A 14,472-nucleotide genomic window follows, 5' to 3' on the forward strand; every position below is an offset into this window, starting at 1 on the left:
CTGTCTATCTATCCAAAAAAAATTGTAAAATAAGAGCTAGATAAGATATTCACCTTTACAAGGAAAAAAGAAAACGCTCATGAGGTCAAATAATCATTTATACAGTAACAAGATCATTAGGATGCAAACTGTACAAAATGTCTGTCACAAACTGAAAAGATTCGTTTCCGACTTTGACAAAGCAAAAGAAAATACTGAAAACATACTGTAGCAGGGGATATTTACATCAAAGACAAGAAATGACCCTTCTTAAACAGATTTGTCAAGTATTGTAGACAAGGAATAGTTAAATTATCATTTCATCATATTTATTATTACTGACAAGAACAAACTACAAACAAAGAGAGCGTTCAAGCTACTGAACAAACACAGAAGACCCATCAAACCCCTGTGAGAGGCAAAGATAACATTACTTCAATGACTATAAGCCATAAAATGTCTGGCCTACGGGTCAGATGTTCGCTTTCAGAAACATGTCTGAGAGTTTTTGGAAAAATAAAAAGAGGGGCATAAAAACATCTTACAGGTAAAAACAGGCAACAAAAACATTTATGTACAATATAAAAAACTACAATTGTTCTGAAAATGTTGTTGCATGTAAATACTTAAAACCAGAAATGCATTTGTGTCACATGCAAACTACAAGAGGAAATACATAAAAAACATCATTTTTTTACTATGGCTGTAGTTTGTGCTCAAAAAAAGAGCCTAAAATGTTACACACACACACACACACAAATCAATTCACATTTAAATAAATAATAAAAAAAAATCAAATAGTTGTTTTACCCTCATGAAGACATACCGTGTCGTATTTTGCATAAACAAGTCTATTTTTCAGACCATTAAGATGAAATATGACCCAGACATTTCTGAAGTGTTGTTCTTGAGATTCACCCAAAACTGATGATGTAGTTTTAAAGGTTCAAAAGCTCTTTTGAAAACACAATGCAGCTTTTTACAGATGTTAACTTAAAGACCCACTTAAATAATGACACTGAACACAGAACATATCAGCGTGGATCAATGTCAACATTGATGCTGAGGTTATTATTAACCTTCATGGTTGATGATGATGACCTGTGACCCTGGCATCGTTTTAAAGTGTAGATGCACCAAGCATCTCTGGAATATTTAAACATCATTTTGGAATTTTTGGCAATGATTATATTCCTGTTTTGAACGGTTTACCTCACCTCTGTGACACATTCATCAACAGAGACGAAACACTGGCTGCTCCGTTAGTACCAAACAGTTTAAATAACACTGATGGCTCACAGCCATCATAAAACACCTTTATGCAAAAGTCATCACATTACTAAACCAGCAGGACCATTAGTAACCAAATGATTGGACCATTGTAACAAGTGTTACACACTTAGAGTTCACCTGGACCCAGCAAACGCATGAACAGCTCAGCAGTACCATCATTATACGTCTACTTAAAGCAACAGTTCACTCCAAAAAAGAAAACTGTCATCAAAGTCGTTATTCCAGGTGCATATAAACAGAGTTTTCACATGTAACCTGTTTACACCAGGAAGTAAGAAGGTGGAAGTCAAGATCTTCACATACAGTAACTATTGTATGGCTTCAGAAGTCTTTGAATATAACGCACAATCTGTGTTGGAGCTCAAAAGTTGTCAATTACTGTTTTACAGAAAAGAGCACAACTGGCGAGAACATGATAAATAATGATCTGAATGACATGAGATGACAGAATCATCTTTTTGGGGTGAACTAACCCTTTAAAGTCAGTTATTTTTGTGCCCATCTGTATGCATGGACACATAAAAAATGATTGTTGCCAACAGCAAAGGACTACAATAAAATGATCTTGATTGAAATAGATCCATCACAGACGTCAGTTTCTTCCCTCTTATTTCTCATAATACACTTGACTCGTGACATTCTATGTGGCCGTTTTGCAAATGTGAATCATGGTTTCCCTCGAGCAGAGGGTGAAAAGTGTCAAGAGGGGTCAGGTCCGTTTCTGTAGTGGCACACGGCTGGTATCTGGCCTCAGTGTCTGTGGGCGCCTTGTCGAGCCGCTCGAGGAGGAGGGAATGCAGGTATCCGATCGGAACAGGAAGGAACGCAACAATGATGAGTGTGATCAGGACAGCAAGAGCCCAACCAGGATAAGGGAGAACTTCTTTAGATGCCTGAGAGGAAAGAACAAAAGCAATGTTAACCAAAGTCATAGACATAAGAAATAAGTCAGAAAAACTTTTATTAAAAAAAATAAGGCATTTATTGAACCTTTAGCAAAACCTAAAAATGTGCTTGCATATGCATGTTTCTCATATTAGTGAGAATATGGAGGAGGAGAAAAAACCCTTCACAGGATTAAACAAAGCAATTTGGAGCAAATGCTGATATAAGGCTAAAAACCAAGATGAAATTCTAATCGCTTGTAATGTAAATCAATTAAATTTTACATTATAGCAGATACTTGCATAAAATGCATATAAATATCAGTCATCACTGTGTATTCCAATAATATGTCTTAGTAAGATGATATTTAAATGCTTAGTTTTATGATCAAAGCTCTGTAGTTTTAAAACACAATGCAATGCAATGATGATTGAGAGATGAACAAATAAACCTTCCTCAAAAGCCTGATGGATCATAAGGGGCTTCCACACCAGAGGAACCTTTTCATAGTTCCTAGAACTATTGGCTGAAGTACCTGGATTTTGTCGCACACAACAAACATAGCTCTGATCACAGCATCGTCCATCTACCGGTTTTTAGCATTTGTAAATGCCGCATTTAAAGACGCCGCTGTCAGACGCTTCAGAGTTCCTATTACCGGTGCAAATGCAACCAGGAACATGACCCGGGGGAGAAATTAGTTCTCGGGGAATTATCCTAGTAATGGCTAGTTCCTATAACTGAGTTCCTAGAACTATTCGGTGCGAAAGCCCCTATAATTTGAAAGTTACATTTGAAAATGGATTTTTCTAAAAAAAAAAATAAAAAAAAATAAATTATAATCAAAGTAACATGATAATCACGTAAACAAAGATTCTTCAGTCCAGTAAATGTTAAACTAGAAATATTACTAACACTATTAAAGTTATTCTTATGTTTACTTTCACAGCAATAAGACAGTGGTGGACGTTTGTACAATTATACTAAAAGGCCTTTTACTTGCTAATAAAGTATAAACTACCAATCAGACGATAGGTTTTTCTACAAAGTTTTGATCATGTTAATAATTTAGAGGCCTTAGAAATGAGCATATTAAATATGTTACAGTGGCTTTAAAGGGTTAAAGTTTAAGGTAATGGTTTATTTATAAGAGCATGCATGTTATTTTACCTTTTCCCTGTTCCAGGCGGTGTATGTAGGGCGCTCCAAGATCATCTTTAGCAGACTGGCACCCAGGAGCCCCAGCATAGCAATTGGACACACATACTTCCACAGGTACTTGTACACCACTGGAACCGGCCGATTCAACATCTGTTTCAGGTCCTCTAAAAACCTGTATTAAAAAATACAACTGGTTTACGCATTTAATCACATAACACAACAGTTCCACGGAAGCATTGAAGGTCTGTGATACCTGTCCGCTCCATAAACCCAGGCAACGCTGATGGTCTGAAAGATGACAACAATGATGAGCGGAAGTGTGGCGGAATAATCATCGAACATCGCCACAAAGTAGTTTCCACAGCGCTGAGTGAACATTAGACCGATCAGAAAACCCACCACACAGCTGCACACTGACAGAGAGAGAAAAAACACAAAATAAAGATTAAACAGAACAATCACATTCAAACTACAACAAAACTGATTAAAACTAAAAAACAGAACGTAAATAAGAGTCAAAACAGAGAGTTACTTGTGAAGAGGAGTTTGTGATTGCGTAGCGTCTTAAAGGTGTCCGTTAGTGGTGTCAGTATTCCGGCCATGGTGCCGAACATGGTGGACAAACCCAGATTGAGCAGCATGAGGAAGAACAGTGCCGACCAGAACGGACTCCCGGGAAACAACGTCATAGCTTCCGTGAACGCTATGAACGCTAAACCTGTTCCCTCAACACCCTGAGAGAGAGAACACAAACATCAACTTCAATGTGAGAGTCACTTCAGAAATGAGAATAACTTTCAGACTTTTCATTTCCATTACTCTAATTTTAGGCCTGGAAATCATATATTTTGGTAACACTTTATTTTAAGGTTGCATAGTTACTACATGTACTTACTATAATAATAACTGTAAATTGTGCATAATTACGAGTAACTAGAGTTACCCAAACAATAACTCTTTCTTTCTTTCTTTCTTTCTTTTTTAACGCCATACCAGCTTCAAAGGCTATATTCATGGCGAGAATAAAGTATAATTAAATCAAAGGAAGATTAAAAAAGATGTTTCAAATTTATTTCCTCTAAAAATCTTAAAACCATGCTTGGGCTCACTTGATTAAAAACCTTTTCAAAACTATCAACAGAGTAAAAACGGTTTCTCACAGGGGTAAATGTAATACAGTCTAAAAGGATATGTTTAATGGACAATGGATTTTGACAAGATGAACATTTTGGATGGTTTTCTCCTGAGAGTAAAAATTGGTGTGTCATTTTTGAATGTCCTATTCTACATCTTGTATATATAACTTGATTCCATCGTTCATCAAAACAGGAATTATGTTTTTTCCTCACATCAGGATTTATTTCACGCAACTTATTATTTAGACATTGATCCCATTCTGATTGCCATTTATTTTTGATGTATTCTTTTATCGTTTGTTTTAAGTCTGTAAAAGGTATAGAACACTTTATTGATTCTGTGGATAGTGCTTCTTTTGCTGCATTGTCCGCTTTCTCATTTCCAGCAATTCCTGAGTGTCCAGGTACCCAGCAAAAGTAGATGTTAAAAGCCTTTGATTTCAGCATTGATAATGTAATGAAGATCTTGACTATTGTTGGATGATCAGTTTTCATATTTTCCAGTGAATCCAGGCATGATTTTGAGTCAGTCACTATTAAGAATTTCTTCTGTGAAGATGTTTCAATAAATTTTAATGCCAACAATAAAGCGTTTGCTTCTGCTGTGAAGATTGAACTTTGATCTGGAATACGTATTCCTTGATGTACTTCATTCGTAGCAAAAGCTGCCGCTACCTGGTTTCCAGATTTGGATCCATCTGTGTATATTGGAGTATATTGGGGATAAATAGCTCTTATTTCTAAAAATTGTAGCTGATAATCATTTGGATGTGTTTCAGATTTTTGATTCTTTGATAAATCCCACAAAATAAAGGGTTTTTTGATATCCCAAGGAGGAATTTTGCAAAAGTGGGTTTGTTCCAGGATGTTTAAATCTAATTTGAGATTTTCCAGATGAGGTTTTATTTGTAGACCAAATGGACGAATATGATTTGGTTTTCTTTCATACATTATTGAATACTGGGTTGAAAAAACTGCTGGATGTGCTGGGTTTCCTTTATTTGTTTTTAATTTAATTGCATATTGTAAGGCCAACTTTAATCGTCTGTTTTCCAAGGAAGGTTCATTAGCTTCTACATATAGACTTTGAATTGGTGATGTTCTATAAGCTCCCAAAGCTAGTCGTATGCCTTGATGATGTATAGTATCCAAGGATTGTATGTATGATTTCCTGGCAGATCCATATACAATACTTCCATAGTCCAACTTTGATCGGATCAGTGTTCTATACAAGTTCATAAGTGATGTCATATCTGCTCCCCATTTAGTTGTGGACAAAACCTTTAAAATGTTCATGTCTTTAGAACACTTCTTTTTAAGCATTTTAATATGTGGAATAAAGGACAGCTTATTGTCAAAAATTATGCCAAGGAATTTAGTCTCCTTTTCGACTTTAATGGGAGTTCCATCCAAAAATAATTCTGGTTCATTGTGTAATGAACGAAGTTGACAAAAATGCATACAGACAGTTTTTGTTTGTGAAAATTTAAAGCCATTTCGTACTGACCATGAGAGCATTTTATTTATTTTTAGTTGGATTTTCGTTCAATAATGTTAATATGCTTGCTCTTATAACAAATGCAGATATCATCTACATATAAACTACAAAGAACATCAGAACCAATAACTTGAGCAATACTGTCAATTTTAATACTAAAAAGAGTTACTGATAGAATACTTCCTTGAGGAACTCCAAGTTCTTGTTTATGCGGGTTGGACACAGTATTGTCTACCTTAACTCTAAAAATTCTATTCGAAAGAAATCTTCCAATAAAGATTGGCAGACGTCCTCTAAAATTTAGTCGATACAAATCCTTTAAGATTCCATGCTTCCAGGTGGTATCATAGGCTTTTTCCAAGTCAAAAAAAACAGCTACAGCATGTTCTTTTTTAATAAAAGCATCACGGATATAGCTTTCAAGACTGACAAGGTGATCTGTTGTGCTTCGACCTTTCCTAAAACCACATTGAGCCTTACTTATAAGTTGTTTGGATTCCAGAAACCAGACTAAACGATCATTTACCATCCTCTCCATAGTTTTACATAAACAACTAGTTAAAGCTATAGGTCTATAATTTATAGGATCACAATGGTCTTTTCCTGGTTTAGGGATAGGAATAATTTCAGCTTCAAGCCAAGAAGATGGGATATTTCCTGATATCCAAATAGAGTTAAAAGTTCCCAGAAGCTTCTTCATAAAGAGGTGAGGCAAGTTCTTTATAAATTGGTAATGAACTTTATCTGGTCCAACCGCTGTATCATGGGATTTCCTAATTGCTCGTTGTAGTTCTTCCATGGAAAAATCCTGATTGTATGGCTCTAAATTATTTGAACTAAAATTTATTTTCTCTTTCTCTTCTTCAATTTGGAATGTTCTAAAAGCAGGAGAACAGTTCTCAAAAGATGAATTCTTTTCAAATGTTCTTGCTAGAATATTTGCAATATCTTGTTTTGAAGTCAAGAGTAAGTCATGTTGCTTGATGTGCTGTATTTTGCGAACCAATGGTTTCACCCTTCATTTTCCGTATCAGATTCCAGATTTTGGTTGATGGAGTACTAGGTGATATACTGGCAACAAAACTTCTCCAGCTTTCCTTCTTAACTTCATTGATGGTTCTTCTTGCTTTTGCTCTAGCAATCTTGAGTTTAATAAGATTTTCAGTTGATGGATGTTTATAGAAAAATCTTTCAACCTTTTTCCTTTCTTTGATAACCTCTTTACATTTATCATTAAACCATGGGAGTTGTTTAGATTTTTTGTTTAATGATGTTTTTGGGACTGTATCATTTGCAATAGACATTAGCGTTTCTGTAAAATTTTCCAAGGCGTCTGGGCTGTTCTCCACAAAATTTGCAAATCTCCCATAACATAAAGTTTGAAATTGATACCAGTTAGCTTTTTTGATTTTCCATCTTTGTGTTTTTGCCTCTTCTTCTTTTCCTTTAATAGTAACTATTATTGGAAAATGGTCACTTCCGCAAAGGTCATCCAATACTTTCCATGATAAATCTAAAAAAACTTCTGGTTGGCATATTGTTAGATCAATTGCAGAGTAAGTTCCATGCCCAGGATGTAAATAAGTATTTGACCCATTATTTAAAAGACATAAGGTATTATTATTAATAAAGTCTTCAATCTTCTTTCCTTTTGTATTACAATGATCACTGCCCCACAGTATATTATGACTATTAAAATCTCCCATGAGAATAAAAGGAGATGGAAGTTGATTTACAAGATCATCTAGGTCTGTGTGTGTCAAATTTAAGTCTGGAGGAATATAAATGGAGCATATTGTAATGGTTTTCTTTAGAGTTAGTCGTACTGCTGTCACTTGTAATCTACTATTAATACTGATGGGACTATGGATTACATTATTTCTTACTAATATTGCTGTACCACCAGAAGCTCGTTTGTCACTGGGACCAAAGGTGGCAAATATTGTAAAATTTTTAAAAGAAAATTTACAATCAGTTGAGAGTTGTATTTCCTGAAGGCATATTGCAAGGGGGTCAAAAGTTGTAGTTAAACGCTGTAATTCTGTGAAATTTGCTCTGATACCACGACAATTCCATTGGATGACAGATTCTTTCATTACCTGTTAGGAAGAACAGGAACATTTGTCTTAACTCTTCCTTTTGGAGATGGGCTTCTACTATAATGTTCCTTCTCTTTCATTTCCACATCTTTTATTTGTCTTGTCTTTGATGTTTCTTCTTGAGATGCTTTAGATTGAGAGTTTGATTTCTTGTTGCTTTTACTTGTCCTCTGATTTCCAGTTTCTGAAATTTGACTGAGGTTCATGTCATGAGGTTTATCTTTGTACATCCAAGTGATGTCTGTCTGGCAATCTACTGACCTCACAGATTTACTTGCAACAGAAGCAAAGGTTTATTCAGAGTAAAAATAGGTATCATAGTCACTTGTTTTTTTGCTTCGATATAACTGATCTTCTTTGTACATCTGATTTTTTGTATTTCCTTTTCTTTGATCCAAATGGGACACTGTTTTGATGCAGCCGAATGATCACCTGAGCAGTTACAACATTTTGTTGGTTTCTCACAACTCCCCTTGTCATGACCTTCTCCACAGTTACAACAGATATGTCTGTTTTTGCAACTATTAAATCCATGTCCATACTTTTGACAATTGAAACATCTCAGAGGATTAGGTATATATAGGTCTACGGGGACACTCAGATACCCAATCTGAATTCTTTCTGGAAGGAGTGGTTTAATAAAAGTGATGATGTATGTATTAGTTTTAATTATTCTTTCTTCTCTTTTGATTATTATTCGTTTCACATTTGTTACTCCTTGAGTTTTAAGTTCATCTGTTATTTCTTCTTCATCTACATCATCCAGTTCTCTAGTACGAATTATCCCTTTACTATAGTTCAAAGTTGGGTGAGGTGATGCCTTTATCCGAACTCCTGCCAGCATATTAGCATGTAACAGGTTTTCAGCATTTGCCTTTTTACAGCATTCAACAAGAATTTGTCCCGAACGTAATTTTTTCACTTCTTTAACAGTTCCTGCTATTCCTACAATACCCTTTTGTATGGCAAAAGGGGATAGCTTGGTGATTGGGAGATCTGAAGAGACAGATTCAATAGTAATAAACTTTGGCCAATCATCATTACTCGACAGAGTAAAACCTCTGTTTGCTGCACTGGTATCCGTATCAGGTTCCAAAAAACGTTTTTTTGAGTTGTGTTTTGTAGCCATATTTAAATGTTTAAGTTTCATCATCTCTACTCCCCACCCACCTCGGAGCCCAAAAAAGGGGATGCACATTGCCGCGGATCTCCAGCAGATTATGCATCAGGGATATAAAAATGGTATACTCAAGCAAAGTAAGCTATCATTTTGCTCAAATCGCTTGATTGACCCTAAGCCAACGCCTTCTGGGGATATATATTGTAAAAAATGTATTTCCCAGGGCATGTCTTGACCAGCCGATTGATTGGATCGAGCCATTCCAACCTCCCGTCTAGGTGAAGTAGGAGCCAAAGTACCGTGTTGAAATAATGGAAACCTCAGTAAACCACATTTCTCAGGGACCAGGATCTCTTCCTCCCCCGACACGGGTCGCAACTCACGGCAAACGAGTTGTCCCATTTGGGATATTTATGATGTGTTTATTTCCAAATTCTTTCAGTGTGATGATGTAATAGTTGCACACAAGAATATAAGAATATAATTGTAATTAAAAATAACTGTAACCCTAGTAAGGGGGGCTAAAGGGTTGTTCTCTCTTGCCCAAGGAGAAGACCCTAGCACTACGGAGGGAAGGAGCGTGCCACTGTTCCTATCACGGGCTACCAAAAAACCTGGGTCCCGTGCCGTACCCGGAAACAATAACTCCAGTAAGTACATGTAGTTAATTAATATTACTCAGTACTTATTTGATTAAGTATGATTAATGTAACTAAGCCACCTTAAAAAAAAAAAAAAAAAAAAAAAATATTTTTTTTATATCCCCTGCCCTAGCAACCCCCCAAAACATTCCAACATTGCCCTAGCAACCCCCAAAACATTCCAGCAATGCCCTAGCAACCCCCCAGAAATGCCAACGTTGTCCTAGCAACCCACAAAACATTCCAGCAATGCCGCAGCAACCCTCAAAACATTCCAGCATTGTCCTAGCATACCCCCAACATTCCAACATTGTCATAGCAACCCCCCAAACATTCCTCCACTGCCCTAGCAACCCCCAAAACATTCCAGAAATGCCCTAGCAACCCCCAAAAATTCCAACATTGTCCTAGCAACCCCCAAAAAATTCCAGCAATGCCCTAGCAACCCCCAAAAATTCCAACATTGCCCTAGCAACCCATAAAACATTCCAGCACTGGCCTAACAACCCCCTAAACATTCCAACAATACCATAGCAACCCCCAAAACATTCCAGCAATCCCCTAGCAACCTCCCAAAAATTCCAACATTGTCCTAGCAACCCCCAAAACATTCCAGCAATGCCCTAGCAACCCCCCAACATTCCAACATTGTCATAGCAACCCCCCAAACATTCCTCCACTGCCCTAGCAACCCCCAAAACATTCCAGCACTGCCCTAGCAACACAACTGCATTGCGAGTTTCGCATCACTCACATTTTCATCAGAAAATATAACTCCATATAATGTACGTGTTAAGTACCTGTTTCAGTTCATCCTCGAGGCTGCAGGCGGTGATGTTGTAATCAGGGATCTTCAGATGCTGGCCCTGAATTCTGTACCAGTTTTCATAATGATTCAATGTGATGCTCTTCACATCTGAAGCATTGATGAGGAGGCCAGGAAGAGAAATGTTGGATATCGCGTCCAGATTACTGCAACATACACAACCATTCATCTAAGCATCTTAAATAACTTCACCATCGTTAAACGGTAGGTAACCATTTTGATAATTTATTGCAACAATACCCAAAATCAAATGGTGCATGTTAGCTATTTTACAACACAATTTATTAAAATATATTTGAAGATCAAACAATCCCAAATCATTTTTGTGTAACATACTGACCGTTTGACACATTCAGTGGCGATGGTTTTGGCTCTGAAGCCCAGCACGGCAAACACCACCAGCGTGGCCAGCACAGACGTCATGAAGTTGACACCAGACACGGTGAACGCGTCGCGATGGCAGTTGTTGTTCCGCGGGTTGTAGGATGAGTACGCGATCACAGAACCGAAACCCAAACCCAGAGCGAAGAAGACCTGAGTTGCTGCCTGACGCCACACCTGAACGTCAGCCCAGATCTCCAGCTGAGAGAAATGAAGTTTGTTTAAACTCACTGAGGGAAATTGATTGTGAACTGCTTCCAAGTTACATTAAACATGTCACACTATAATAATAATAATAATAAAAAAGAAGAAATTAATTTTAAGCAGTGTTTGTTATAATTTTAGTTAACAATTGAAACATTTTTGGCAATTGAAAAAGGTTCAATTCAATAAAATATAAAATATTTAAATGAAAAACTGTTGCCTTGGCAATTAACTGAAATAATTAAATGTGTAAACTGAAGTACTAAAATTACAGAACTAACACTGAAATTATAAATTTAAAAGAAAAAGAAATATATATATATATAAAAAAAATAATGATAAAAATGACAAGAGCTCAGAAAATTACTAACACTAAAATAAAAATCGAAAATATAAAAAAAAAGGCAACTCAAAATATTAATAAATAATATTTTAGTACATAAATGCTACTAAAACAAAACTGATTTTTAAATAAATAACATGACAAAACAGAGAAGACAAGGTTTTAGTGTCTAATCAATAAATACTGCCCATATTCTTGAGCTCAACTGAACATAGTGCAGAAAGCAGTCATGTGTTCATCTACATACTCTGGGGTAAAACATGAATTTGATGCCCTCAGATGCTCCATCCAGCGTCACACCTCTGATCAGGAAACACAGCAGCACCACGTACGGGAACACGGAGGAGAAATACATCACCTGCACAAAACCAATTCTGATCAATATCACCAATAATCAAATTACAACACAATAAACACAAAGAAAGTCTGATTATATTTTTTAAAATCAATCCTTTGCATTTTTTTTATCCATAGTAATAGTACATTTTTTGTTTTTAATTTCTTTTCCTTTTTTATTCCATTTTTTAAATCAAGCTTTCTCTTATTTCTATTCATTTGCATTGAAATAATATTTTTATATTTTAAAATAATAATGTATTTTTTAAAAACTTGTTGCATTTTTTTTTTTTTTTAAATCAAACTTTTAAATAACTATTTTGCATATGAATGGTACATTTTTTAACACTAATGTGACACGACACAAACCCACACTCAGAGTACCTTGCCGGTAGATTTGATGCCCTTGTACATGGCCAGACAAACGATGACCCAAGCGGCCAGCAGACACCCAGTGATGATGAGGTTGAACTCTCCCGTTTCATCAATGGAGTCGGTGATGTCCAGAGCTTTACGGTACCAGAAATACGCTGTGGGAGAGCTGGCCTCACATTCCTTCACCTTCACTATGAATGAAAACAACAAATGCATCTTTAGTTTTCTTCACATTTCTGGCATCAGTTCCTCATATCAAATCTCTAAGTGACTATTACTCCAATTTTATCTTGCATAACACACACACACTCCTAATCCTTACCAGTGGTGTTGCCTTCTGTTGGACAGTCTTCCCATGGGAGAGAATACCGGAAAGAGTTTCCCAAGTAAAAAATACTCCAACCGATGATGACATTATAATACAGAGCTACAAAGAAACACACCTGGGAAATAAAAAGAGATGTATTAAAGGAGTAGTTCACTTCAGAATTAAAATTTCCTGATAATTTACTCACCCTCATGTCATCCAAGACATTCATGTCTTTCTTTCTTCAGTTGAAAAGAAATGAAGGTTTTTGAGGAAAACATTCCAGGATTTTTCTCCATATAGTGGACTTCACTGGGGTTCAACGGGTTGAAGGTCCAAATGTCAGTTTCAGTGCAGCTTCAAAGAGCTCTACATGATCCCAGACGAGGAATAAGAGTCTAATCTAGTGAAACTATCATCATTTTCACAAAAATTAACCACAAATGCTCATCTTGCGCTGATCTGCCCCATGCATTACGTAATCAAGCGTGATGTAGGCAGAAGTACAGAGCAAGTGTTTACAAAGCGACTGGGCAAAGACTAAGTCAAACGGCCGACGATGTCGGAAGTTGGAGGAGAAAATGAGATGGAGTTTATGATTACATAATGCATGGGGCATCACAGAGCAATGCAAGATGAGCATTTGTGGTTAAAAAGTGTTTTTTTTTTTTTTTTTTAAGAAAATGGCCAATCGTTTTGCTAGATAAGACTCTTATTCCTTGTCTGGGATCATGTAGAAGCTGCACTGAAACTGACATTTGGACTTTCAACCCATTGGCAACTGCTGAAGTCCACTATATGGAGAAAAATCCTGGAATGTTTTCCTCAAAAACCTTAATTTCTTTTCAACTGAAGAAAGAAAGACAAACATATTGGATGACATGGGGGTGAGTAAATTATCAGGAAATGTTCATTCTGAAGTGAACTTATCCTTTAAAGAATAGATGATAATTTTGTGTATTTTTGTCTGCTATTTAAGTTCACAATTGCAGTATTATATTTTCAGCAATGCATGTACCGGCGCAACTGACCAATAACGCTAGAGATTACTCACCACACAGCTGGAGTAGCCAATGCCAACTAGTTTTGGAGAAATGTGTCTCCAGACGCCGATGCTGCCCTGTCTGATGCTCTGACCTGCCGCCAACTCCAGGAAAAACAACGGCACTCCAACCAGCACCATCAACACCACATACAGCAAGATGAACGCTCCTGAAAGACACGAAAATGAACTGGATGGTCTTTTCATCCAATACTGGCATAATCAAAACGATCTCCTCCTCACTCACCTCCTCCGTTCTGATGGCAGAGGTACGGGAACCTCCACACGTTTCCCAATCCCACACTGAATCCGACCTGAGCAAGGAAATATTCCACCTTACTGTCCCAGCCATCTCGGGCCGTTTCCAACACGACCTCCTGCTCGACCCCTAAGCCCAGTTCAGCCTCGTCCCGCCGGTCGTCTGCAGGTAACGGGGGCTTCTCTGATGTCATCTGAGAGAGAAACACAGACTTGTTTTCACATCCAAACAAATCACACATAAGGCAACGGCGCTGCTCGGAGGATCTGTCTTTGTTATAAAATATGCTGCTATAAAAATCAACCATAAAACTGCTCAATCACGTGTGCGGATTCATGTCTGATTGCTATTCAAGTTCATTTCCATCTGAGTAATCAGTTCAAACAAATGATGGTGTAAAAACGACACGAGAAGAAGTGTTGATGTGCACACGGTTTGACCAGTGAAATTGAGATTACTGGATGTGGATTTTAAAAACTGCATATCGGTGCAGTTTGCTTGTAATATGCAACATAAAGGCAAAACACTTCAGGATCAATTTATTCATGCATTTGCAAGTTTACAGGTTACTGTATAAAGACAATGAT

The 14,472-nt window shown here is 36.9% G+C and overlaps 1 protein-coding gene across 4 annotated transcripts in view; it reads right to left on the bottom strand.

The window, feature by feature from the left end:
* Window positions 1-90: 90 nt before the first annotated feature.
* slc6a16b (solute carrier family 6 member 16b) overlaps window positions 91-14,472 on the bottom strand; it is a 27,813-nt gene continuing 13,431 nt past the window's right edge. For all 4 annotated transcript variants that reach the window (XM_067377204.1, XM_067377203.1, XM_067377206.1 and 1 more), the window contains 11 exons: window positions 13,874-14,078; window positions 13,639-13,796; window positions 12,600-12,720; window positions 12,287-12,468; window positions 11,814-11,924; window positions 10,979-11,220; window positions 10,613-10,784; window positions 3,851-4,052; window positions 3,572-3,731; window positions 3,328-3,490; window positions 91-2,165 (listed from right to left, as the gene is read on the bottom strand). In XM_067377204.1, the coding sequence (XP_067233305.1) occupies window positions 1,887-2,165; window positions 3,328-3,490; window positions 3,572-3,731; window positions 3,851-4,052; window positions 10,613-10,784; window positions 10,979-11,220; window positions 11,814-11,924; window positions 12,287-12,468; window positions 12,600-12,720; window positions 13,639-13,796; window positions 13,874-14,078 (1,995 nt within the window). In that variant the 3' untranslated portion in view covers window positions 91-1,886. The remainder of the gene's footprint in view (window positions 2,166-3,327; window positions 3,491-3,571; window positions 3,732-3,850; window positions 4,053-10,612; window positions 10,785-10,978; window positions 11,221-11,813; window positions 11,925-12,286; window positions 12,469-12,599; window positions 12,721-13,638; window positions 13,797-13,873; window positions 14,079-14,472) is intronic.

This window comes from Chanodichthys erythropterus, chromosome 23 (assembly GCF_024489055.1).
Source record: "Chanodichthys erythropterus isolate Z2021 chromosome 23, ASM2448905v1, whole genome shotgun sequence".
Taxonomy (NCBI): domain Eukaryota; kingdom Metazoa; phylum Chordata; class Actinopteri; order Cypriniformes; family Xenocyprididae; genus Chanodichthys; species Chanodichthys erythropterus.